The 27942-nt window shown below is 41.9% G+C and overlaps 1 protein-coding gene across 1 annotated transcript; it reads right to left on the bottom strand.

The window, feature by feature from the left end:
• Positions 1–771: 771 nt before the first annotated feature.
• PIWIL1 (piwi like RNA-mediated gene silencing 1) lies at positions 772–27942 on the bottom strand. The gene is made up of 20 exons (XM_059040022.2): positions 27832–27942; positions 27435–27510; positions 21833–21958; positions 20897–21111; positions 20391–20512; positions 19236–19316; positions 18169–18366; positions 17622–17733; positions 13784–13910; positions 13445–13562; positions 12810–12924; positions 11497–11684; positions 11057–11129; positions 9365–9565; positions 9148–9251; positions 7906–7976; positions 7593–7746; positions 3222–3347; positions 1044–1191; positions 772–888 (listed from the first exon to the last, which is right to left on the bottom strand). Exons 1-20 carry the CDS (start codon positions 27940–27942, stop codon positions 772–774), a joined length of 2583 nt encoding a protein of 860 aa, XP_058896005.1.

Below are 27942 nucleotides of genomic sequence, written 5' to 3'. Positions count from 1 at the left end.
TCAGTAAAAACAAAAACTACACTGTTATTCAAATAAGATGACGATCACTGCAATTTTATAACAAATGGAATGACGTCCCAGTTGCAAAGAGAAAGTCATGTTCACACAGACCACTGGCCTCTTTTATTGAGGAGTCTTAAAATGTACCTTTGGACAGAAATTTAAAACTTTCAACTATCTTCTTTTTTAACCCCCATAACACCTAGCCCCCAAAATGAAATAAAAATAAGCCTATTTCTCCACAGTCTCACACCTTTCCTATACCTTGTATAGGTTATTTAATGGCAGCTTCTTCTTTAAAATGAGATCATCAGATGCTCAAATAAAATCCTACCTTACGACGGTACTGAGCCTCCACTTTATGCCTTTTCTCTCCTTTAAATTCAAAATAAATATTTCAAAAATAAGGTTAATACAGCCTTACAAGTAGGACTTGCTCACTCCTGAAAGCACGTCCAAGTAAATCCCAACTTTTCCAATACTTTAAGAGTCTGTTTATAATACAAAGCACCTTATCCACATTTTTTTCAAAACAAAAAATCCTCATAACCTATTTATGAGAATCAAATAAGATAAAATATAAAATCCTAAGTTCTAACCTATAAAATAAGTCAGTTAATAGCACTGTTAGAAATAAGACTCTAGACCTCCTAATTTCCTTCCCAGGTTTCACCTGGAAAGATAACAGTTAAAAAACAAAAGCTTAAAAGAGTCCCCCAGCTATACTTTCACAAAGGAAACCAAGCGCTGCACCCTGTCCTCTTCTGTAGGCTAGAGGTAGTAGAGGCGACTTGACAGTGACAGGTCGGGCTCTCGGTGGATGCTCTGGCCGACGAGGAAAGCCAGTTTGTGGGCATACTGGCAAGGAGCAGGAACACGAATGACACCCTTGGGTGGGAAGAGAAGAGGTTCTGTCACTCTGAATCTAGCTCTCTGAATGGAAATCTCGGTATTAACTGTAAAAGCCTTAGACCACATAGCAATTCCATTTTGAAAAGTGAATCTCATTGATGTGAATAAACATCAGTTAAAAAAATACTTACTGGCCAGTTATAATAGACATGACATAGCTTGTAAGTTAACCTCTGTATGTGGTCTGGTTTCAGGCCACTGCTGTCATAGATGACATTATAATGTGTGGGAGAAACACTACCACTTCTCACTGCCTGGCTCACGATAAAAAAATCATACCTGGAATAACAAAAGAAAGAAACACGTGGGTGTAAGGCTCATCTTTTTGAAAGCTAAAATTAAGATGATTCAAGTTTCTTACAGTGAAAAGATCCGGTATACTAAAATGTAACCTAATCTTCTCAAAACATAATGTGCTTCCTTGAATTCAGAACTTGTTATTCATGAACCATTTTGGAATGCTGATGTGTGAAAGAGGTTTAAGATACTATTATTTATACTTTAACATATCTATCCTTGATGCCTCGGGGCAGTGACAAACATTTGACACAGCTGCTAATTATGACGGCGCCACTGTACCGGGTCCCTGTTTCCACTCTGCATCTGAGGGCGATGGCAGCAACAGGCTCTGGAATCAAGAACCCAGTAGAGCCAACGCAAAGGAACATCAGGTTTTTTGTTTGTTTTGGTTTTTCATTTTTGGGGTACCAGTTAAACATCAATCCAGAGATATTGTAATCTGACCTGATACATATATTAAGAAATTAACTCTAATTTATTATGTCCATTGAAACTAGACAAATTTTAAAATCAGAATTGATCTACAACAGATTACTGTTATTTAGCAAAATGAGGGTTTCAGAAATGTTAAATGACTTGCCCAAAAGAACAGAGAAATCACAAACGAGCTAGAATCAAAACCTCTGTTCCCAGTGTAAGCACGTCATTATCGTTCAAAGTGGGCTTCTCTCCAAGTATCCGCGTAGTAACAGCAGCTGTTAAGTTTTAAAGAACATCTAGTAAAAAGTAATCAAATTTTTTCAGTTTTATAGTTCAACTTGGATTTTACCCAAATTGTTAAAAAAAATTATGTCTTTAGGTCAATGTTACACCTGAGCTCTGGTTATCAGAGTAGCAGTGATGTTAGGCGGATCATGAGGTCACTGGGAAACATTAAAGAGAATCCCACAGGAAATGAAGCTCTAACATCTTAGGTATTACTCTCTTAGTCATTCTGTCTTCCTCCTTCAACGATTTTCCCCAACAGATTAGAATCCTTCTGATAACTAACATCTGCCTGAGAGAAAGACACCATCACGATAATGCATCTTGAAATAAAAATTTCTATACATTGTCGATAACAGGACTAAATAGAGCTAAAATCTTATTATCATTTGTCTACATAAATTTAGTACAGTAATGCCTCATTTACCTAACGTTCATGCAGGAGAAGTGTTCTACATTTAAACTTTGCACCTAGGCTGACACTTTACCCTGATTAAAGTTGCCCTTTTTAGGGCTTCCCTGGTGGCGCAGCGGTTGAGAGTCCGCCTGCCGATGCAGGGGACGCGGGTTCGTGCCCCGGTCCGAAAAGTTGCCCTTTTTAAAAAGGGCTCCAAAAATTTATACATGAAGACAGAACCATCACAGCTATTCACTCTCATGAAGGGGGCATTAATGTGGATTGACCAATGACTTGCCATCGTGAACATGACTTGCTGCCTTGTACTCCATTCCCCACAAAGGGGTTTTCGAGGAACCAAATTTCATGACTTTACAGTTGAACCCTCGTGTGCTAATAAGATCATTACCGTGTGCCCCTGAATGTTCTAGTTGGCTTTCTTATGGCAGAGTGCAGCTCCCGGTTACATAAAAAGTGTTTGCTCAGAAGCCACTTTTCTACCTGCAACTGTGTTTCAGACGACACTTTCTGACCTGTGGGTAACTAAGTGCATTACGGATCTAAAAATTTTGATTGGAAAATAACAATCTATGGATGAGGTTACATATGTAAAAAAAAAATGCAAAAGCAATCTAGAGCAGCTGTTCTTAAACTCAGTATGTATAACTAATACCACAAGCAATAACCCGCTTCCGCCAGAGAGAAATGGCACAGAACCCTCTGTTCCCCATTTCAGAGACTAAGTTAATAAATCATGGGCATTATTAGATCAAAGTAATGAAAGACTTTAGTATTTATAAGAAATAAAGTATATGAACTATCAAGTAAATGTGTTAAAGGTGATAAAGTACAGAGGCCATGCTAAAAAACAAAACAGAAACCAATCTTCATCTAATACAGAACTTACCATTCTGGTCTGGTAACCTCTACATCAATAACTGTTCCGGGAAGTGGATTTTGAAGTCTTCCTCCAGAGTGAGCAAAAAATCTGGCGTTCACTCGTTTCTTCACCACAATGACCGTTAGTCTTGGGCTTAAGACGGTGATGAATGTAACTGCATTTAGTCAGTCATACTTTCAGGGCACTGAAGCATTCATACAGTCATCCACTCCATTTAAAAGGAAACGCACTTCCCTCTTGGGGCATACTAGCTATCCCAGTGGTGAAGGGAGATTCCACAACTTGTAAGGGCGTGGAGTTAGGGCCAGAAAAATACTGTGAGTAGAAAATAAAATGGCATATTTGGGCCCTGTGACTCAAGGTCATGTAGATGTTTAATCCTTAAACCAAGCATACGACATACCTGTCTCACGAAAATGTTAACCCCAGCATGTTTTTAAAGTTCACAGTTTGAAAGCCTTTTCGGTGGGCATTTTCGTCTATGTGGAAAGTAAGATATTAACCCTCAAATCTTTGACAGGTAAGCTAATTTGATCAGTCTCGAAGTCTAAGCTCCTGCCTTTCCAAATGGCCGGCTCACAGCATAGCGGGGAATCTGTCTCTCCCGGCTCAGGCACGCTTCAGCCCACCGCACAGCAGCGCCAGAAAGCTGCCGTTTCCCCTCTCCCTCCCCAGCCCCATCCGGCAGGTGGCTTCCCATGTCAAGACTCAACTCCTCTGGCCTAGGGAGCTTTCAGCTCTGTGTCACGTGAGATCCACTGCCTCTACATGCCTTTTGGCTCTCCTGAGGGGAGCCCTGTAACTGCCAGTATGCATTCAGCTTGAATACCCTTTCTATCCACCTCTCAAAGGTTCATTTCAAATTCACTGTCTGACACAGTCACACTGTATACACACATCCGCTTGGGAATAAATGAATTAGAACATGTTAAGCACTTAGATCGGTGCTGGCACGTAATAAATTTTGATAAATATTATGATTTTCCAATACCTCAAGTTTCCTGTGCTCTTTTTCCAGCTAGAACATTAGTTCCTTAAGAGCATAAATATACTTTATTCTAAACACTGGGAAGCAGAGGGCGTCACATGCAGTATGGACCTGGTTGGTAACGTTTGACTTGGGTAGGTAGTTCACAGCACACTGTCTAGACTGATGGTCTGAAAGATCCCCAAATGGGAACTTCTGTTCAATCATAAACTTAATGTGCTCCTTCACGGTAGAAGTAACCAAATATACAAGGGGCAGGACGGTGATTCTACTTAAGTAAACGGAGGAACTTTTTAGGAATATCACTATCTACCCATGTACAATAGACCTCTCACTGCCCAGCTACAGCAGATCTGGATATAACAGAGCCACAATCTCAGGAATCAAAAGACAAAGTGGGGCTTCCCTGGTGGCGCAGTGGTTGAGAATCCGCCTGCCAATGCAGGGGACGCGGGTTCGAGCCCTGCTCTGGGAAGATCCCACATGCCGCGGATCAACTAAGCCCATGCGCCGCAACTACTGAGCCTGCGCTCTAGAGCCCACGAGCCACCACTACTGAGCCCGCCTGCCTAGAGCCCGTGCTCTGCAACAGGAGAAGACGCCGCAATGAGAAGCCCACGCACTGCAACAGAGTAGCCCCCGCTTGCTGCAACTAGATAAAGCCCGCACACAGCAACAAAGACCCAACGCAGCCCAAAATAAACAGTAATAAATAAAATTTTTTTAAAAAAGGAATCCGCTGCCTGCCAATGCAGGGGACACGGGTTTGAGCCCTGGTCCAGGAGGATCCCACGTGCCGGGGAGCAACTAAGCCTGTGCTCCACAACTGCTGGGCCCGCACTCTGGAGGCTACGAGCCACAACCACTGAGCCCGTGAGCCCGGAGCCCGTGCACTGCAGCGGGAGAGGCCACCGCGGTGAGAGGACCGCGCACCGCAACGAAGAGTAGCCCCTGCTCGCCGCCAACTAGAGAAAGCCACGTGCAGCCACGGAGACCCAACACAGCCAAAAAAAAAAAAAAGACAAAGTGGATTTTAGTCCTGTGACATCACAAGAAATGATTTAGCAAATGTGGTGACATAAAGACAAGTCACAAGCATGCTGAAGTGACTTTTTGATTTGTTCTTATACCAAACATTCTAAATCAACTAATCCATGACGCATCTTTATAAGAAGTTAACATCAACATTTAAATTAAAATACAAATAGGATAAAACAAAAAGGATAACTACAAACATTACAGTCCAAACTGCATTTCTTCAAAGTGAGGAATCATTCTTGGGTATCGTTTTACGTTATATACAACTCCAAACTTGTTTCTAGATGAATTACCTACTATTTATTGAGTGCTTACTGGGTGCTGTGTGAAGTACATTCAACACTCTGACTTTTTCCTTTCCTCAACCTTGGTCAAGGCGCCTCCCCTGTTTCACAGATGAAGGCAAAGCTGGGACAAACCCGACTCTGACTTTAAGACACATTTTGCTCCTGATTGCTAACCTCTGTAGCCATCAAACAGCAGCACGATTCACGACGTGAAATCTACTTCACGCAACGGTCTGTTATACACCAGTCCAAGCAATCGATTTAAGCCCTCCTTCCCTGCAACACGTGCTCCTACTCGCCAAAGGGAAGCCGAGCAGGAAATCCCGCCAGCCTCCCCAGGCCCGTTCCACCCCCTTGTAGAGGAGGGCCCTGTTCACAGACACTCAGTCTTAGGGCGAGAGTCTCCTCTTCGAGAACCATTTCTGGCAGTGCTTCTGGGACCCAACCCAAAGGGCTCAAAAGACTCCAAGACCCAGAGATGCAGGCCCAGCAGGGACAACATGCTTATGTTTCCAAATATTCAGTATCCCAAATGTTCAGCCTAAGGAAAGAAGATGAACTTGTACTATTACCTCTACTCTTCACTTCTTGAAATGTTCTTTTTCTCTAGATATGAGAAAGGAAGCGGCTGAGACTAGAAAATTCTGAGTGCGCTCAAGTAGTAAACAGCTAAAAAAAACCTACGACAGCAGCGGTCCGTCTGAGCCCTCGCTCTACTCCCTTCCACCACATCACCCCCCTCCGCCATAAGGACAGAAAATCTAAGGGAAAAAATGCAAGTTAAGGCTTACAAAACTTCAAAAACCAAAATAAAATAAATACCATTATTTTAATGAGAAAACACAAGCACTAGGAATTTTAAGAGGACAGGAAAGAACATTAACCTTCATTTACAAAATATTAAAAAATGACTATTAGCATTTTAATCTGAAATGCAATTACTTCAAAAGAGATAAAAACACCTCCGACATGCTCTGAGAACTTAGTGGCACCATGATCTCATTTCCAGAAATGTGTAGAATCAACACTTAGAAGGGGTCTTTCAGAATCTGGCCAAAGAAGACTTGGAAGCACCCTCCAATTTAGCTAGAAATAAACTCTTAATGCTCATCCCATGGGCCTATAAATCACAGCGAGCCCAGGTACAGTCAAATGACTTTCAAAATCCTTCACTTTCTGTAATGGTAACAAATACCGGCTGAAGAAGTCTGGCAAGAATAATCCGTGTTTAAACATGCACGTGCAAAAGCACAGACAGACAGGTCTCCTGGGTTTTCTAAGCGCCCTTAAAAATCAAATCCACAAACCTTTAATACATTATGCACTAAGCTCTTACTAAACAGTCCCTCATCTGGACTTCCTTACAATCTGATAAAGAAAATAGCAAAGTCAAACAACGTAACTTACTAAAACAGCTATCCTGAGATGGTATATGCACTTTACTGCCAAACAGCACGAACAGTGACCTCTGTAGGAGAGCAGAGGAAGGTGAGACCCAGTACAGCTTTCAAAGGAGACGCGGGCAGCGAACAGTTACGGGGAGCGCTGACCAGCCCGGGGTGTGCAGGCTGCCTAACAGGGCGGAGTAGAACCATCTCCTCTGTGAGACCAAACACCGCCAGTCATCTTACCCACCAAGCGCCAGTCCAGCGGAGTTCACGCAGAAATCAAGCAAGTATTTACAGTACAATGAGGCAGACAAAAAAGTTAAGACTCTCTGGAATACATATTCCAATAACCAATTCTGTGGATGCCCACGGATGTACTGGGATCATCGGAGCCTCGTACTGCAAGGCTCTAGGAGAGAAAGGCAGCAGCAGACGATCGGTAAAGGCGTCTCCATGCATCATTCCTTGAAGGAGCTCCCACTCTACGTTTCCAGCCTGCCCCTCCGACACAAAAAATTCTCCCCAAGACACACCCCCAACCCAAACCTCTTCCGTTACCTCAAGCCTGACCGCACCTGTAAGGTTAGATTCTCACCGGTTCACCCTGTGACGTTATTTTCAAAGATACAAAAGTGTAATTCTATAAAGAGAAAATGATTACATTTCGCATGCTTACTTGTAACCTCTTCCAACAGACTTTAGGCAATCCAGAAACTGTGGTACTTCATAGTTCACCAACGTTTTAAGCTGACCGTCCCCTACGCCATCCCGATACACGATAATTCGACTAGGCATGTACTCGTTGCAGCTATTCCAAGCCCTCAGAGCAGCTGAAAGAAAGCCAGACAAGTTCCAACTACGTTAACACAGAACAAAAATGGGCTTCTACCAAATTCTGGGCACAGGTTTTTTTCAGAAATACAGCTTTATGACAATGTCTTGAAGACTCTAGTTCAGAGGGCAGACAGAAACCACAACAGAAGACTCACCTTGCAAGCAGACTTTGAGCCCATCTACTAGCTCCTGCCCTCTATCTTGAAATACACAGTGAGAGAACCAGCTATTCAGAGAAAAAACATGGCAGCGGTGAGAATGCAACTGTCTAGAAATTTTTCACTTTTGAATCATTCTATATCTATGTTACCCTTAGTCATTCATGTTCTTTAACTTCCTTTTTGAAATCTTAAGCAGAAAGGACAAGATACAGGAAATCTTCATAAAGTTTTCTTTCATTATAAATCAGTCCCGTAATTCCATCACTGAGAAGAAACTAAAATTTAAGCCAGAGATGCCTCCTAGGTTTATACCTCAAAACACACAGAAAGGGCTTCCCTGGTGGTGCAGTGGTTGAGAATCTGCCTGCTAATGCAGAGGACACGGATTCAAGCCCTGGTCTGGGAAGATCCCACGTGCCACGGAGTGGCTCGGCCCGTGAACCATGGCCGCTGAGCCTGCGCGTCTGGAGCCTGTGCTCCGCAACGGGAGAGGCCGCGATAGCGAGAGGCCCGCGCACCGCGATGAAGAGTGGCCCCCACTTGCCGCAACTAGAGAAAGCCCTCGCGCAGAAACGAAGACCCAACGCAGCCATAAATAAATAAATAAACAAATGTGGGGTTTTAAAAAAAAAGAAAAGAAAATATTATAAAAAAGCACACAGAAGCACACTCTTACTACTACACTCTTGATAAAAGATATTTTTCCAAAAGATAAAACACCTTGAAATACGCCCATTAGCAATGCTAACACATCAATGCTTCAATTTTCATTCTTCCTATTCTTGGCAATTCTATTAGTTCTAAGAAAAGCACTGAAAAATAATCTCACTATGTCGAAATACAAGTGACTGGGTAAACTCAAGTGGGTTTTCCAAACTAAAGTTAACGTGACAACCTGAAATTACATTCAGTGGTCAATACAATTATTAAAGAAGTTTTTAGAGACAGTCACATTTAAAGAGATGCATCCTCCCCGCAAATACAAATAATAAAATAACCTGAAACGCAGTCTGACCACTACATCAGGTTAGGGCCAGTGAAGGACATTAAAAATGGTAGGGTAGCTAATAACTGGTTTCCTTTTCTAACTTTTCTCTTTTACTGGATCTAACATAAGAGAAACCAAGGTAAAGAGGATTAACACGACCCCTGTCCTCCCCAGACACTGCGCCCTGGACTCGTGGCCTGTGCTGCCCGCGTCTAGCAGTTAATCTGCAGCTACCAAAGCCCACTCACCGGGTCATCCCTTCATTGATGCTTGCCACAAAGCCTGCAATTGACCTCCGTCCAGCTGTGGTGTCATGGTAACAATCAATGCCAACTATCATGGCTAGCTTCAGCTTCAACAGAAACATCGTAATGTTAGATACAACAGAATACCAGCAGTATTTTAAAAATCCATTTTTCTTAAATAACAATGAAAACTTTTATCCACCAATTAAATCAAACTTACAGGCATATCAACCCTCCAAAGCTCTCCTCCCATCTTGCAGTTCATCTGCAGGGCGATCTTTGTAGCAATGGCCATGACAGTCTGCTGTTTGCCCAAGGTTCGGGCCACCACACACTGACTTGGAGTAGGGCGCTCTGTACATAAGTATTTTTTAATAGCGTCATATTTGTCCTTCTGACTGCTTGACAACAGACAAACAACCTGAAAACGAACAAAACGCCCTCATTACAAAGAATTAGGAAACTGGTAATTAAGTTCAAGGAAGAAGACAGGAAACCAAACCCACAAAGTCATTTACTTTACTACTCATCTCTGCCGTGTAGCTAGGAAGTATGGCATTAACTTTTAGCGAACGCTCATTACATTCAACTAGGTAATAATACTAATAAAGAAAGCATGTTAAGCAACTCATTCAAAACTTGAGAACTTAGTTAAAAATGCTCTGTTGCCAGCTTGGAATACTTTAGACGTAGGGAATAGGGCAAAACAAGCTAGTGATAACCTATAGGTGGACAAATAAAAGATTTTCTAAAATGCTCACAATTTTCTTACTCATGACCCACCTGGAATCATGGCTTTTAACCTTTTAAAGCTCTGGCTTGAGAATAGGATCAAACTATGAAATTTCCTAGGAAGTCCATGGGCGCTGCTGGGGAAGCTGAAGTGCCTGATCTAAGCAGACCCCTGCCCCGAATGGGAAGATGTTAGTCAAAGGGCACAGACTTCCCGCTAAAAGCTAAGTTCTGGGGACCTTCCGTACAGCATGGGCATCGCAGTTAACGGTACTGTACCGTATACTGGAAAGCTGCTAAGAAAGTGGATCTCGACTGCTGTCACCACACACACAAAAAGAACTGTAATGATGTGAGGCAATGGACGTGTTAACTAACCCTGTGTGGTCATCACTTCACGACGCAGACACGAATCAAGGCATCACACTGTACGCTTACAACTCACACAGCGCTAACCCGTCAAGCACATCGCAACACAGCTGGAAAAGCAACCAACCAACCAAGCTACCCACACCTGCCCAAATGTTGAGGATTCAAGTTTAAGTTTTGGAGCTGAATTCAGCTCTTTAACTCATTGCTGTATTCTCCGATTTACAGTCTCAGATTCGTATCTTTCTTTCCATGGCCCCCAATAAAATCATTTTCCTACCCTAGGTGTCTCTATTATTCCAGACAACCTAATAGTAATTTGCCTGTGGCGTTTAAGTATGAGATAAAGGACTAAAAGGAATGCATTAGAGGAAGCCAATTCATTTCTTGGGTTTAAAGCAACACAGATATGCTGTTTATCACTAAATCTGTCTTTGCCACCTCATTCCTTATACTTGAGTGTAACCTCAGATACCCTAACTATACCGTGTGTGCTGAACAGCTAGGTACTGTTTTTTACTCCTGTGCCTTTTCTCCCCCCAGATTTTCTAGAATAATTAAAGCGTCTGAGTCCGGGTAAACATAAGATGGCTTTGTTGTCCTCCACCCCTTGTTCACTGTTCACAGGGCACAGCACGCTCCTAGGCGCACAAGTAAAGCCGCATTAACTCAGCTGTCTTAGGTAGGTCAAGTACGGATTTCGCAACCAGTGTGGGAACCTAATTATCACATTTACAACAATGGACTCAAGTTCAAAGATTTACAACAACTGATTCCAGGTCAGCTGCCTCCACATCAAGTAGCTACTTACTATCTGGGTATCTGATGTGACCTTCTGCTGTAAGACTCTTAAATAGGCTTCAGTTCTATCATCCACTTCAATCCTAGAACGGAAATACGTCATCCAACATTCAGAAAAAGGAACAAAAACTGTACTGTGTGCTAAAAGGTTCCTATAGATCATAACACACAAAACACTTCCGTGTAAAACATGAGATAAAACACCAGGGGCAGCCGTGCCATCACAGGCCGTCTCTAGCACACACAGCGCTAATCTGAGCGGCAGCCCTGCTTGTCCTCCCACCCAGCCTCAGTGACTCAGAGGCATTTCTGTACCCACCTTACAGGGAACTGTATCAGATCTTTAAGATCATCTAATGTTTTTGATAGTTTTATTAACAGTTTGAGTTCCCACACCCTCCAAATGACTGCTAATCAATTTTCAGAGTAGAAATGACTTGAAAAACTTACATTATTGCTTTTGTCATTTGTATGCCCATGGCTGGTGTAACTTTAAATAGATTTTGTATCAACGAATTGGCTGCTTCATAATTTCTTCGAGTATAGATCAAGAGCCAGTTATCTAGTGGCTTAGCACTAATTAATGGTGCACCTCTTGTTTCCTTTGACCAATCTGCAAACTGTGGACTGTAATCAAACTAGAAGAAAGTTCAGAGACACTGTAAATTCCATTGTAAGTTCTCGGGGATAAAGCCAGAAAGTCTTCAATAATTCGACCATGGCATATTCTAAACCTCAGAGTACTACTCTTAAATTTGAACTGCAGTGACAGACTAAATGCCCTCAGGGAGGGGAAAAAAAGATACAAAAATGTATCCAAAGGGTTATGTCAATTTTATTTAAAATACATTCATATTAACAGTGGCCACTCAAGTGCCTACCTGCCTGCACCAGCTACTCTTAAGTATCTCAAGCTGCAGTCTTCTTAATCTTTCTAAACTCTTACAAGGATGAGTATTATTTGCCTCATGATAAAGATATTAAAAAATAAGGCCTTATAAGTTAAGCAACTTTATGACTGAGGTGTCAGATACTGAAAGCAAGCTGTGAAAACATCTGACAGCAAGGCAGAAAGCTAACAGACTCAAAGCACAGTGACCCTAGAAATATTTACCACAGAGGAAAAAACCCAGTGCTTTTTACATGTCCTACCCACCTCTGCAAAAACCCTTATACAGGAATATATACTAACTACAAAGGGTAATAAAAACAATTGCAATTAAAGTATCAAGCTACATGATTAGGTTGCTATTCATAGAACATTCAGAAGACAGAAGAGCACAGCTTTTTACAAAAGGTTTTTTAAAATTTTGGTATCTGTAGTGCTTCAGTTACACAAAAACATATTTTCTGAATACTTGCTTCCCTTTTCTGAAGATAAAAGACATCACCATATTTAATATAGATCCCTAACAAACAAGTGGTCCACGCAAAAACGAAGCCAAATAAATTGGGAGCTTTCCCTGTAAACGCTCACTTTAGTGGCAGACGAAATAGCAACCGATTCAAATCCTTAGACTTCTACTATACCTTAATTTAAGGAACTTCGCGTATTTAAAAAATGAAGCCACCTTTTAGCTAAGTCTCACGGACGGTCTGAGGACCCAGCTGCAGGCTTGGGCCCCGCTGCTCACGTCGGCCGACGGTGGGGGTGCTGGGGGGAGAGGGCTGCCCGGCACGGGACTAGGGCGTGTACCCCTGCACGCTCTGCTGGGAGCCTAACGCAAAGCCAACTGGACGGACGACTCGAAGAGCTGCCTTACCGCTCTTCCGCCTTGATGAATCTTCTCCGCTTGCAAGGTCCTTCCTGCGAAGGACAGCAGGCCGGAGTCGAAGCTCAAGCCCCAGGCGCGAAGCTCCTTCTGCACGGTATCATTTCTGTGAAGTTAACACATATTCACACGCGCTGAACGCAAAGAAACAGAGTGGAAGCTACCAGCGCACACACGCAAACGGAGGCCCGCCGCGACTGCAGCGGCTTTCCCGCAGGGCTAAAACCCACCGAGATGCTGGGAAACCCAGACGTACAATCCAGTTTTCTCTCATCACAGCTACGTCTCCCTCCACGATATCCTTTCATTTAAAATTCCTGATGCCCAAACTATCTCCTCCTCAAAGTAAACAAAATGTTATAACAAAGAGAAAAAAACAGACTTGTCCCAAACAATTTTGCTTTCTATTCTATTGTTTTTCTACCGGAAGAATTAGAAATACCACAGGCTGCAAGGTTTTTAACTTAATTATTCCCCTGACGAACAGCAGCCTCCCTTAGGAACACGAAGAACCCACCCTGCACACCGGCAAATACGAAGCAAACCAAAGTTACCTTCCGTCACTCCCCCAAACCCACGTGAAAGAGAGAACGAAGCCCGACCCCGGGGAAGCGCGGGCGACTCACGTATGAATGTAACCGATGAGTCTCCCCACTTCCCGCTGCCTTTGTTCTGGGGTTAGTCTCATATGCACGGACAAGTCTTTCATCACATGAAAATCGTTTCGCATTTTGTCGGTTAGACCTTTAAACAAAACGTTTACAGGGACGCAGTTAAAGAAACAAGAATCGCATCTGAGCGTCTGGAGTGCCAGGGGGTGGTGAGGGGAAGAATTCGGAGGAGACGAAGCAGCTTTAAGGGCTCCTGAGGGGACGGAGGGTGGGAAGGAATGTTTAGTGACTTCTAGAACCGACGGGGAAAATAAGCTTCGTGGTTTCATGGCAGTGAAGAGGAGGCAGCAGTACCTGTGAGGTAGCAGAGCTCAGGGACAAGCATCACAGGGCCTGGTAACGCGCCGCCAGGGCCTCTCCTCCTCTTTGGCTGACTGACCAAAACTGGCTGCTTCAAGTCGGTGATTTCCTGGTTATACTGCTATTCAAGGGAAGAAAGTATCACTGTTCACAGTAAATGCCATGTCACGTGGCATTTTGTAAAGGACAACAAAAGTGGTTTTTTTTAATTAAAAATTGATGCCAAACAGCAAGGCTAGTACCAGTTTCCAAGTATAAAAATTGTTTTTTAATCCTATGAAACCAGGTTGTGATTTATATGCTCCGCTGAGTACCTCATCTTTTCTCCTAAAAACTTGGATGGTCGAGGACAGTAAGGCTCTAAGTTTTGACTTTCGGTCACAGTTCTATTTACTTCAGTTTTTGACTTCTTGGTTTAGAAACAGTAGTCTGCGTAACTCCAAGGCTTCACCACAGTGTGATTCCTCTAAAACGACTCTTATTGTAGCGAGGGCTAGCTTGTGAAAGCCGTCTCACTGTAAGGATCCACGGTGGGAGGAAGAGGTTTGCCCACTACGGGACATTTTTAATTAGGGAAAGTTTCTGCTTTAAAGCTGAACTTCCATTTAGTGGTATTAAGATTCCCCACGTGTAATCACTGTCTAGGGTACGTTTTTACAACCCGTAAAGAGACCAAAAATGTTGATGCTTAGTATCTAACGAATGTGCGAGACGGCTCTCCGGCCTCCAGTTCAGCTCTGGAATTCGAGACCGCGCAGACTTCTCTCAAGTTATCTTCCCTAGAGCTCCTGGCCCTGTGTCTTAAAGACCCTCCTTCCGTCATCTCCTGTATCCTCTCCTACCACCTTTAACTAACCTGGTTAATTCAGTTCTAACTTCTTATCTTTAAAACAATCACATCTCCACTAAGCATACACCATAGTAATACCGTCACGGCCATTTCATGAGTCCTGGTCTCTCAAGAGACTATGGTACCTGCCCGTTCCTTATTCCTATCATAGAGTCAAGGTCCTGGCCGTCTATCATCATGAATTAAGAGACCATGAATTCTAGCTTGTCACTGACTTTGTCCTACATTCAACTCTTTACCAACCACCCACAGAAAAGCTTTCATTTCAGACAAGAAAATTCCAAGTAGAACATGCAATATCTGATCTCTGCTCCATTTATCTATACTACTTATTTATCACACTACTTTATCACGGGTCTATTGACAGTCACCCTGCTTACACATCATTTACTTGGGTACACACACAGGTAGAAACGTGGTAGTAACTTCAGAAGTGTTCCTATTCTCTGTTTCACCAAAGGGCCTTCAATGCAGTTCTTAATGACAGAGCTGTGGGATTTCCCGCCAGTTCTTTTAACATTTACCCCTACATGTGAACATCTAGCACTTTCACTTCCGTTCAATACTACTGTTAAACCTCTTCTTTTTACAAGTGATTGAGCATGATCTTCCCTTCCAAAGGCCCTTCTCTCCCACTGAGTGTTTCCTTGATATCATCTTCAATATCCAAGAACTAAGCCATCACTTATTACTAAAACTCCATTTCTGCTAGGAAGTTCTAAGAATACCTTGATTCTTTCAAATATTTCAAGCCCATCCCTCTTGATTAATTAGACCTACTACACCCCTTGATCCCTGGCTGTAACAGAAATCTTCCCTGAGGAAGTAACCGAAGCTGAGACGCCAGCCTAAGAGCAAGAGTCCAGCACGCAGAGCGAGCGCTGTCGGGCAGCGGGGGAGCCCCGGGCTGGATGGGGCGGCGGGGCGGGCGACACGGTGAGGACGCACGGCGGCGACAGTGCTCGGGGTCTCACCGGATATAAGGACACACGTGCTCCTCTTAACAAGACACAGGAGCGATGGGAAGCCACTTTATTACTTTGGGTAGAATAACATCAGATTTGTATGAGTTCTGAAATGGATCAGAAGCATAAGAAATGAAAACTAAGAGACCAGTTGAGTGAGAGAGAGAAATGGGGCCTAGACAGGAGGTGGCAGTCACTTAGAAAAAGAGAAAAATGAAGGTATTTCAGATAAGCAAGGTAGGGTGATAGGATCTGACAATTAGTTATACAAGGTAAGTTATACAAAGCATGTGATCTGAGGTTTGAATTACCCATCATTCACCTGTTCACGCAAATACCTGAGTGCCTGCTTAGGCACTGGGGCGTGTACATAAACTATGAACTCCCTGACTTGGTGGAAGTGGTGTTCCCTGCTCTGGTGAAGACAGCTGCCCAGGGGCCAGGTTAGGGGGATATCACATGTTCAGTGTTGGTCTCAGGTAAGGCATCTCTGAGACATCCAAATATTCAGAACAAGTAGGTTTAGAGCTACTAGGGCTAGAGCTAGAAACCTGAGAATTGTTAACACATCAATACGTGAAGTCTTAGCGTAGACTGGAGATCACCTGGAGAGTATAAATATACAGTAACTAGGGACCTGAGGCAGACCTTTAAGTATGCCGGCATTTAGAAGGTCCCTTAAAGAAGAATAAGCAGGCATGCACGATTTAATACTGGTCAGAGGAGGGGAGAATCTTCCCTGACTTCGCTTCAGGTCTAAATCAAACTTTCAACTGTGTCCTCTTTATATCCGCTGTTGGTATATACCAATTATTCCATCTCTGATCATGACTATTAAAATGAACTACAGAAAAATGCCAAAACTCATTTCTCACAGTAACCTCTGACACCCAGAAGAATCTAGGTTAAACCTGTTTGGAGTCCTCCAGGAGTTTCCAGAGGTTGAAAACAGCAGTAGGAAATCAAGCTGAAATGACCCTTGGCCTCCTGTTTTCATTTTGCCCAGAATAAGACCAGTTCCTAACGGGACTTCTCAGAGAATCGTTGCCCTGCAGAGTGGTGGTATCTGATCTTCTCACTCACAGGAGAGCAGCGGAAGATCAGGCAACAGTAGATATTCAGGAAAAAGACATTTCAAAGGTCACTAGTCGGATGTATACTTGTGACCCAAAATATAAACACATAATAGTTCATTTACTCCACTTTTTAGAAAAAGGAAATAATCTAGAGAAAGTAGGAAAAAAATGAAATAAATTTTAGCACTTCAAAGACAGGCTTTAAGATTTTAATTAATGTGTTTTCTTTAAATACTTTTCCTGCACTTTTAACAGAGTACATCGAATGGAATGTGACCTTCTAAGGATATAGGGGCAGATCTGCTTATCTCTGAACACTACAGCAATGTTCCGATGCCTTCCTGGAGAAACATTTTATTCTCTTCTAGTCAGTGGCTGCTCTTTCTTGCCATCTGTCTCTCGTGTCTTTGTCAGTTTAGCGATCACTGTGCCGACAGCCAGAATCATCTTTATAAAACTGGGGCTGGGGGCCACCCAATAACCTGATCTTGCCCACATGAGACGAGTCTGTCTCACTCTGTCAGCATGTAAAACAAAAGTAAGAGTGAACCCACTTGAAGATTTACCACAATGGACGCCAAGGGTTCAAAGATCTTTAGCCCACGCTGCCAGATGAAGTTTAAAAAAAGTGCTGGCTACAGAATAAGAGACAGTATGCTAAACTGTTAACTTGTACTGTTTTCCTACTTGTCCTCTACATGCTGAAGTTCAAATGTAACCTTGTAGTCTACTGCAGAAAAGGAACCAGGATAGGGCACAGCTCATTTGCTATTGAGCTAACTATGCTGTGACCGCCTTAATAAACACATTTATATACAGCTTCAAAAGCAACTTGTTCCATATGTACACCTGTTAGAAAATTCTACTGAAGATATTTCAGATTCCTCCTAAGGTCTAAGTACTTCACATTACAAAGATAAAAATCCACACTAGCATCTTACCTTCCTGTAGTACTCTAAGAAACTGACTTCAGAGCCGTCTGCTTTCTTAAAGGTACTCATTGGATTCTGGTCCCAGTCAATATCATCTACTCTGTACGTTTTATTGTTATACCTATGGAGTTGAGATTTTATTGGTATTTGATTAAAATATGTAGAAATGTTATTAAAAAGAGAGGCTAGACTCTATGCACTCTCTAAAAAATAAAATTTCAAATCATTTGGTAATATGCAATATTATGGAAAGATAAAGGGAAAACAATTTCTTAAAGACTATGCTATACACTAGATGGATGGGGACGTTAACTAAACTATTAGAAAATAAAATTAAAACCAAAAAGAATAGAAATCATTGGCTATTTCTCCTTTTAAGATGAGTATATTCCCCCAAAACTTTTGTTCTTGAGAAAGGTTATAAATATCCCTCCCGTTTTTGTGCTATTCCCACCTCTCAACTTTAAAGCCTACTTTCTCTCCATCTAACATTATAGGACTAGAAAGCCTCAATCTTCAGACTTGTAAAATTATTTTGCGTTATTAAAAGCCTTACTTGGTGAGAACAATTAAACCTATCAGCTCTTTAGAAACTTGTTCTTGAAATTTATGTTCTTCAGTTTGATGAAACAAGTTGAACATGAAATCTAAAACAGTTTCACTTCGAAGGACTTTATGACTGACATCAGTGCAAAGCATGATGTTATTTTCATACTGAAGAATAGAAGTAGTGAAGCCAGGCCAAATCACCAGCCTGTCAAAGACAATGAATGCCATGAAGTAACCTCTGAATATCCAAACATGTTTTCTATGTATCAAGTTATGGTTTTTACATTTATTAACTGGGTCAACAGTACAAGTCTTTGAGTACATTTACTTAGCTTCAGGTTTTACAGGGTTCCAGATAAAGACTGATCTTTTAAAGATCTTCAACAATGAATGTTTATAATAATGTGATAACTTTATAAGTTCCATTTTAAATTTAATATACTAACTTTATTAAATTTTATTATTTATATTGATCTAAGACTTGAAAAATCTAATTGAAAGCATCCACATTTATTATAATAAACCTAAACCACTTGAGCTGCAATCCTGATACACTGCAGTAACTTTTGAAGCAATCGTCACTAGCTGATGAATTTTGTTACCTAAGAGCAAATACAAACTTTGTGTTGGATAACTCTTTATGCTTTTCCCCCATGACAAATAAATATCACATGATTTTTAAAAATCCAAATATTCTGGGATGTCTCCCCTTTATTATTTAAGCCAGGTTAAATGTTCACTTAATGTGATGGGTACCACTAGCAGCCATAGTAAATCTGATCATTTCAAAACACAGCATCGGGCTTCCCTGGTGGCGCGGTGGTTGCGAGTCCGCCTGCCGATGCAGGGGACACGGGTTCGTGCCCCGGTCCGGGAGGATCCCACATGCCGCGGAGCAGCTTGGCCCGTGAGCCATGGCCGCTGGGCCTGCGCGTCCGGAGCCTGTGCTCCGCAATGGGAGAGGCCACAGCGGTGAGAGGCCCGTGTACCAAAAAAAACCAAAACAAAACAGAGCATCACTATCAAAGTTTGTGATTAAACCTAAGGAACAGAAACTTTCCCCTTCATACAAACCTGTGATTTGGAATATCAATTGGGTCACTTGGGTTATAATAATTCCGTCCAATCTGCTGCAAATTCATGATCTTTAAAAGCCTAGAATGTGAAAGGTCAGAAGAGAGAAATGAATATCGGTTAAGTATCTCTAATGCTACAATCACAATGGCATGTTGTTTAGAGCAGGGGTTGGCAAACTACGGCTCGCAGCGGGCCACATCCAGCCTGCCTGCTGCATGGCCTAGGAGCTATTTTTTCTTTTTACATTTTTTAAAGGTCTGGAAAAAAAATCAGAAGATTAATGATGCATGAATTATGTGAAATTCAAATTTCAGTGTCCATCAGTACAGCTTTATTGGAACACAGCCATGATCATATATGTCCTAGGGCTGTTTCTCTGCTTCAACAGCAGAGTTGAATAGTTGAGACACAGACCACACGGCCTGCAAAACCTAACATGTTTACTATCTGGTCCTTTGCAAAAAAAAAAGTTTGCCAACCCATCATTTACAGAAAAATAAATCTTCCATTACATTAATTCAAACAAGTATCCACCAAAATGAGTCAGTGACGGGTTATCTCACGAGCAACTTAGGTAAACAGGTAGATTACAAATGCAAGAATTACGTCTCACTAGGCTCATCCAAGCTCAGGCTCATCCAGATCGCTTCCCACTCAGCAGGGGGATGGCAGGGGCGGGGGGGCCTTCACAGAACTTGTGTCCAACAACTTTGGGTGTGGAAAACACAGCACCCACACTGAAAGCCAATCATGGAGCACGCACTGTACGTGTCCTATGATGGAAGAAGTAAATCGGAACAGACCTAAACCCTGTCCTGCTTTCTGAATTGGCACCCCCTGTGGGACAGAAGGAATATAAAGTTAAAGCGCTGAGAGAACGTGTGCTCTTAACATAAGCTCAAATGGGATTTGAAAGATCTAATCTCAACACAAATAGGGAAGTGAAAGACATGACACTTGCTTAAAGCAAATAAATGAGATTTATACCAGTACACCACACCTAAACACGATTAAAACTCAGGGTAATCCAATGATCCTAACCAACCATTGTAAAATCTAGGTACTAAGTATACAGGTACTTACTGTACATGTCTTTCAACTTCTGATTATGTTTAAAATTTCTTAATAAAACGTTAAAAAATACCAACATACCTCCTGAAAATAATATTATAGAACTGCAAACAAGTTGGAGATGTAGGTGGGAGTTCATTTTTCAAGGTGATTGTTATCCTCACATGCTCTCCATTTTGGGTCTGACTAAAAACTTCAGTAACCTGAAGCCAGAGTGGTGGAAAACCAAACTTTTAATTTTGTTAAAATAGGGCCAATCACACAAGCCTGTTGAATCAGGCAACAATGAAAATTATGGAAAAGTTTAAAAAAAAAAAAAAAGAAAAGAATGACTATGAGAGAAGAGTAACAGAATGGGTATGAGAGAAGAGGGATTGAGTGCCTTCTTATTATTTGACTGTAATCATTACGCCACTCAGGCGGATCTGAGAATGGTATCATAATGCCAAATACACCCATGGGTGTATTACAAGTCCTAACAGACAGGAGACCACTGGGGTTTCTCTAAAGCTATCCCAGACCGTGGCAGTTTAGCTCTGAGGTAGAACTCCCCATCTCCCTCTCCCCAACCCGACAACTGAAATAACCTTGTGCTGTAGTCTTTTAGGTAAAAATAATATTGTTCCATCAAAAGCATGACACCTTCCAATTAAATCTTCATGTTGAAAAAGAAGAGCTGAGCGGAGTCTTCTGGCTTCCATCAATGGGTTATAGTCAATGTGATACTGATATAAGGCCCATTGGGGACGGGATGTCAATCGAAAATGGTTAGTGCTTAGCCTTACTATAACACCTGAAGAACCTGTAAAAGTAAGTCACATTCAATTAATGAAATATCAAGTTTATTCTTCCTTGAAATCCTCACTGCCATGACAAGGCAGACACAGTGCTGTAAACAAGGGCTTAAAAGCAGCAGACAACACAGAAGTTCTCAGACACCTGACTCTGGAGACTATGCCACTTACAGGTAAATTACCAAAAGCGACCATTTAGAAATAAATCCTCCCTAGGCTGAGTAATTTACAACCGAACCAACGAAACCTCTTTACAGCAAAAAGCTTTAAAAGAAAAAAGTGATCTATGTAATAAAACAACATTTCAGTGCAGCTAATGACATCTATAACCTATTTCAAAACCAAAAGGGAGGGCTTCCCTGGTGGCGCAGTGGTTGAGAATCCGCCTGCCGATGCAGGAAACACGGGTTTGTGCCCTGGTCCGGGAAGATCCCACATGCCGCGGAGCAACTAAGCCCGTGAGCCATGGCCGCTAGGCCTGTGCGTCCGGAGCCTGTGCTCCGCAACGGGAGAGGCCACAACAGTGAGAGGCCCGCATACCGAAAAAAAAAAAAAAAAAAAAAAAAACCAAAAGGGAGAGAGCAAAATGGAAATGCCATCCATGCAAAATCCTTGACCAAATGTGCTCCTTCACCCTAATGATGCATCGTACAAATGAATACCGAAATTAAAGTGCTTCAATTCACTGTCCTGTGTACTTGAAAACTGTACTCTTCATAATCAACCTACCTGTTTTTGATTCTTTAACATGATCTAGGTTCTGTCTTGTATTCACACCAAGATCATGAAAGTCTCTACGACGATCTCTTCTGTCTGCTAATGATAACTCCTGAAATCCAGCAGATATCTGGAGTTCTTTAAAAAAAAAAAGGAAAAAAAGACAATAATTATACATCTAATTAATACGCAGCATGAAATAAAGCACGACGATTCCCAAAGTTCTCTACTCCATGAAACCCAAAGGCTCCTGAGGTGCTAAAGATAGTGTATAACAATCCCATCAGAACGTTTCAGGTAACTGCCAGCCAAAGCAGAGAACTTCCCAGCCATAGCCTCTTCTGTGAAGCCCTTCTTGTCACTGCCCCAGGCAAACTCAGCTCCCTCACAAGACACATACACCTTTACAAGATCAAGACAGCTGGAGTGGTTCAAGAGCTTAGGAGCACACGTTTATTGACTGGGTAATTATTTTTCTGTCTCTGGGTCTGATAACCACCTGTGGGTCTTAATGTCAGTATTGCTGACAATTTTCATGACGTAATTATAGCTGTAGGAATTGGTAGTTCACACGATTTAAATGTGCGACCTGAATTAGAAAACGTTAAGTCTAAAGTGTCATTTCCTCACTCATTTCCCTCACGGACCAGCAGAACACATGGGATAGGCCTGTGTACATCCCGCCACGGCCGTGATACACACCTACTGGGATAGGTTAACTATCAGTTCATGTTTACTTGCAAAAGCTGTGGCTAAAATATCCTAAATTATTCAGTCCTTTAACTTGCATGAAATACATTATGAAGTGCCTCATATCCATAGTATGATGTGGGCCAAAGAATGAACATGGGCTTTGTAGTCGAGTGTTAAGTTCCAGCTTTCAGTTAATAGGCATGTTCTCTTGTGTAGCAGAGACTATTGACTACCCAATAACCAATCTTTCCTTCTTCTTTTAAAAGTTTATTTTGGGAGTAATACAGCTAAAAGACTAGAATTTCCACCTTCCTTGCAGGTAAGGAGGGCCTAAGAAGCTTATGTAGAAATTACTGGATGAAATGTCTGGGAAAGCGCAATAGGGGAGTCAATAGCTGGCTTTTCTGTTGTCCATGCCCCTAGCTGCCAATCTTGCCTGGAACCTGGATGTGATGGCAGGAGGGAGCTCAAGCAGACATTCTGAACAAAACGTAAGTCTTAATGATGGAGGTCATGGACTTGGGAGGAGAGAACAAAAAGGTGAGAGCCCAGTTCTCTTCTGACCACAAATGCCAGAACTAGCCCAGAACTGCCAGCTTCTGGAGAAGAAGTAACACAGCTTAAACAAAACATATCAGTTATTTTAATGTGAGCTTCAATTTCTTCACCTGAAAAATTGATTATAATAAATTTTACAGGATGTAGTTTTAAATGAGAACTTCGTTTAAAAGGCGCTTTAAAGGTACTACTAAATATGCTGGTTCTTGGGCTTCCCTGGTGGCGCAGTGGTTGAGAATCCGCCTGCCGATGCGGGAGACACGGGTTCGTGCCCCGGTCCGGGAAGATCCCACGTGCCGCGGAGCAACTAAGCCCGTGAGCCATGGCCGCTGAGCCTGCGCGTCCGGAGCCTGTGCTCCGCAACGGGAGAGGCCACAGCAGTGAGAGGCCCGCATACCGCCAAAAATAAAAATAAAAAATAATAATAATATGCTGGTTCTTGCGCCTCATGATTTTCAGGGGCTCTATTTTAAAAGTCTTTCAAAATGTAGCTGTTTGTATTTGTCTCCCTTGGTGAACTTTTTACCCCAAAGTCTTTCAGCTTAAGGTATCCATGGATTAATTACATTAACAAAGGTCAGGTATACTGAATCTAACCTGATAGAAACAACAGGTCATAAAGGTTTGATCGGAATTTTTCCCTGAAAAATTTGAGTTTCTCTTAAAAAAATATCAGTTCTGGATGTGAAAACCTGATTGCAAGTTTCTGAACATAAACAATGATGAAGTTTGCTCCCCTCTCTGCATATAGTACCGCTATTATTAATATTTTAGCCAGAACTTGATTAACTGTCAATCTAGAAAGATGACACATTTCAAAATGGAAACAACTGGAAACCTTGCTAATTCCCCTTCCACGCAGCTGCCAGAGTGCTTTATTAAAAACACGGATCCGATCGATCATGCTGCTGTTCTATTTAAGAGTCCTGCAATGGAACCCTATCCCCCTTAAACAAGGGCTCATTAACGATAAATCTGTTAAGGTCGTCACTTTAATTTCTAAAACATAGTAGATACTTGAACGTTTACTGTGAGAAGCACTTCTCAGATATAATACTTACAAGACCAGTGAAAGGTGGTAAAATCAGGCCTTGTACTTGTGATCCTGAGTATCATTTGACCCTCAGAGTGGCCCTCATCTATAAAGGTACAATATATACCTTTTCATAGGTAGGGAACTAAGTTTCACAGAATTAAATTTAAATTCATAAGAACTGTTTAAAAAGTATTAGTGAAGATCAATACAAAGAATGTTTAGATTTAAGTATTTCCAGAAATTTTATTTGCATTTTAATGCTGCAATAATAAGGATATGTTTTTTAAAAAACAGCTTCAGTGCATCTTTTTGCCCAGAGTTTTAATTCAATGAAATTTTGCTCTGTTGAACACAGCTGAACATGTCAAATATTCTAAGTTTCAAAAGAACTGTGAAGAACAAAGCAAGAGGCATCACACTTCCTGATTTCAAGCTATACTATAAAGGTGCAGTAATCAAAACAGTATGATACCAGCACAAAAACAGACACACAGACCAATGGAACAGAATCAAGAGCCCAGAAATAAACCCAGGAATACATGGTCAACTCATATCTGACAAAGGAACCAATAACATTCAATGGAAAAAAAGACAGTCTCTTTGAATTATGGTTTCCTCAGGGTATATGCCCAGGAGTGGGATTGCTGGGTCATATGGTAGTTCTATTTTTAGTTTTTTAAGGAACCTCCATACTGTTCTCCATAGTGGCTGTATCAATATACATTCCCACCCACAGTGCAAGAGGGCTTCCTTTTCTCCACACCCTCTCCAGCATTTACTGTTTGTAGATTTTTTGATGATGGCCATTCTGACTGGTGTGAGGGAGGGAGAGGCAAGATGGAGGGGAGATGGGGATATACTTTTATGTATAGCTGATTCACTTTGTTGGAGAGCAGAAACTAACACAACACTGTAAAGCAATTATACTCCAATGAAGATGTTAAAAAAAAAGTCTCTTCAATAAACAGTGCTGAGATAATTGGATATTCAAATGAAACTGGACCCCTATCAAAAACCACTTACAGAAACTAACTTGAAATAGATTAAAGACTTAAATGTAAGACCTGAAACCATTAAACTCCTAGAATAACACAAACAAGACAAAAAGCTCCTTGATGGGATATCGGTAGCGGATTTTTTTTTTTTTTTTTTTCAGATATGACACCTAAAGCACAAGCAACGAAACAGAAAATAAACAGGTGGGGCTGTAAACACACTCTTCTGGGGACACAGCCAACGAAACCACCCACGAGGTGAAGATACAACCTACAGAGTGGGAAAAATATTTGCAAACTTTACATATGATAAGGGGTTAATATCCAAAATATATGAAGAACACATACAACTCAAGAGCAAAAAACCAAATAAGCCAATTTAAAAAACAGGCAAAAGACCTGAACAGACATTTCTCCAAAGAAGATATATGAAAGACTAATAAGTACATGAAAAGATGCTCAACATCACTAGTCGTTAGGGAAATACAAATTAAATCCACAATGAGCTATCACCTCACACCTGTTAGAATGGCCATCATCCAAAGGACAAGGATAACGAATGCTGGCGTGGATGAGGAGAAAAGAGAATCCCTGTGCACTGCTGGTGGGATTTTAAATTGGTGCAGCCGCTACAGAAAACAGTATGGAGGCTCCTCAAAAAATTAAAAATAGGACCACCATATGATCCAGCAATCCCACTTCTGGAAATATATCCAAAGGAAATGAAAATACTCACTCAAAAAGATATCTGCACCCCCATGTTGGTAGCAGCATTACTGACAATAGCCAGGACATGGAAACAACTCAGTTGTCCATTGATGGATGAATGGATAAAAGGGTTTGTGGTGCATATATATAATGGATTATTATTCATGAAATAATAAAAACAGGAAACCCGACCACCTGTGACAACATGGATGGGCCCTGGGGGCATTATCCTAAGTGAAATCAGTCAGAGAGAGAAAGACAAATTACTGTATGATGTCGCTTACATGTGGAATCTAAAAACAAACCAAAAAAACCAACCCCAAAACCAAACTTATAGAAACAGAGATCAGACTTGTTACCAGAGGCAGAGGGTAGGGAAGGGAGAATTGGAGGAAAGTGTCTGAAAGTACAAACTTGCAGTCATAAGAAAAATAAGTACTAGAGATATAATACACAACATGATGACTATAGCCAACACTGCTGTAATGATATACAGGAAACTTATTATGGGAGTGAATCCAGAGAGTTCTCATACAAGGAGAGAATTTTTCCCCTCTTTTCTTTCAATGGTGTCTTTATCAGAAGATGGGTGTTAGGTGAACCTAATGTGGTAATCATTTCACAATACATGTAAATCAAACCATCATGCTGTATGTCTTAAACTTAGACAGTGATACATGTCAATTATTTCCTAAATAAAACTGGGGAAAAATAATAAAAGCAAGTGACCTAGAGGTGATTTTTGGAGTCACTGGTTTCAGCACTTGACTCCCACTCTGGATTTATTCTTGTCATTTCTGGCCTCTGAAGATTTCCCAACTCTCTAGCCAGATCATTCATGTTTTCTTCTAATTTTATGGATTTCATTGGTTATGACTAAATATTCGGAGTGCGTGGAAATGTAGTGCAGCGCATAAAGCAAGGAACCAGGTTTGTTTTCTAGTTTTCCTTTTGCGTCAACACTACTGTATTGCCCATTTACCATGCCCACCCCAGGGTTTAAAAGCCAATGTGACTATATTAATTCTCCCTATGTATACATGGGTCTGCTTTTCCTATACCAAAACCAAACTTAATAACTGTAGAAGAATCTTACACCCAGCATCCAATTAACTAGTTTTCGGAACAATGCAGTGAAACAGCACAAGTTTTGGAATCAGAACGGGTGTTCTGACTCTACTGGCAACATGTTACAACTCTGACCTCGGCTTTTGCAGCTGAGCAACAGGATGAACCGAAACAACACATGTGAGAATACGTTTTCTAAGCCAAAGTTACAAACGTACAAGTTGGTACAGCTTGGATAAAGTCACTAAAGATGCCAAGAGAATGTTCTAAAGTGATTAATGCATAAGAAGCAAATTTGTAATCAGTTTAGAATTTGCTTTGTAATAGCAAGTGTGGGGCTCTGGTAGGCTGGAGTTCATCTCCAAGGAGAAAAGAAACCCTGTGGCCCTGCACTCAGTGGCAGGCTGCAAAGTTTAAGGGAGATGCTGTTACACTTTCAAGGGCTGCTGGGGGTCCTTGTTCTTTCTACAGAGCTTTGGTCGCCATGCACATCCAAGGCTGCAAGCGCACGCGCACACACGCGCGCACACGCGCAGCCTCTTCACTCCCCCTTCACCTTGTGACTTGGCTGTCGCTCCTCCTGTCCCTCTCTGTCGTCCACGGGCAGCGACCTCCCCCTCCGCTGACGGCTGCTGACTCTGCAGTTACATGCAAATGAAGAACAGCATTCTTTTCAGGTCAAAAGGTCACAGATATCAGAGGCAATAACTACTCAAACAAGTCCAGGGCATTTAACCAAAACCGATCTAAATTAGTAATCAAATATTTTATCCTCAGCAAGAAATTTCTTCGAGAAGGGTCGCCAACTGAAGGCAAGCACCAGCTTCCGATATCCACAGGACACAGAACGCCAGCCTCCTTGTTCAGCCCCTGTCCCTTCACGGGACACTGTTCTTAAACTTCTTTTGGACAGTGCAAGCTGACGAAGGCTTAACACCACCGCGCTTTAAGACGCTCTGGGCAGTTAGCAAAGGGGGAGCACTCACTGCCACGGCGCCCACGTGCCACGCTGCCTCTGGGCCACGAGTCCTTCCTCTTGCCCTAGCTCTGGCTCTCCCAGTCAT

Source organism: Kogia breviceps, chromosome 15, assembly GCF_026419965.1.
Source record: "Kogia breviceps isolate mKogBre1 chromosome 15, mKogBre1 haplotype 1, whole genome shotgun sequence".
NCBI lineage: Eukaryota > Metazoa > Chordata > Mammalia > Artiodactyla > Physeteridae > Kogia > Kogia breviceps.
Note: the sequence above shows the minus strand (reverse complement) of the source record. Positions and strands in the feature narration are given on the sequence as shown.

Bases quoted from the DNA above. Each gene is read 5' to 3' on its own strand.
- PIWIL1 (XM_059040022.2), bottom strand. From the start codon at position 27,942: ATGACTGGGAGAGCCAGAGCTAGGGCAAGAGGAAGGACTCGTGGCCCA. The intron at 19,317-20,390 runs GTATGTTGGTAT...TTCACATTCTAG, and splicing joins TATAATATTATTTTCAGGAG to GCTTTTAAAGATCATGAATT. The intron at 17,734-18,168 runs GTAAGGCTTTTA...TCAACTCCATAG, and splicing joins GGTTTAATTGTTCTCACCAA to GTATAACAATAAAACGTACA.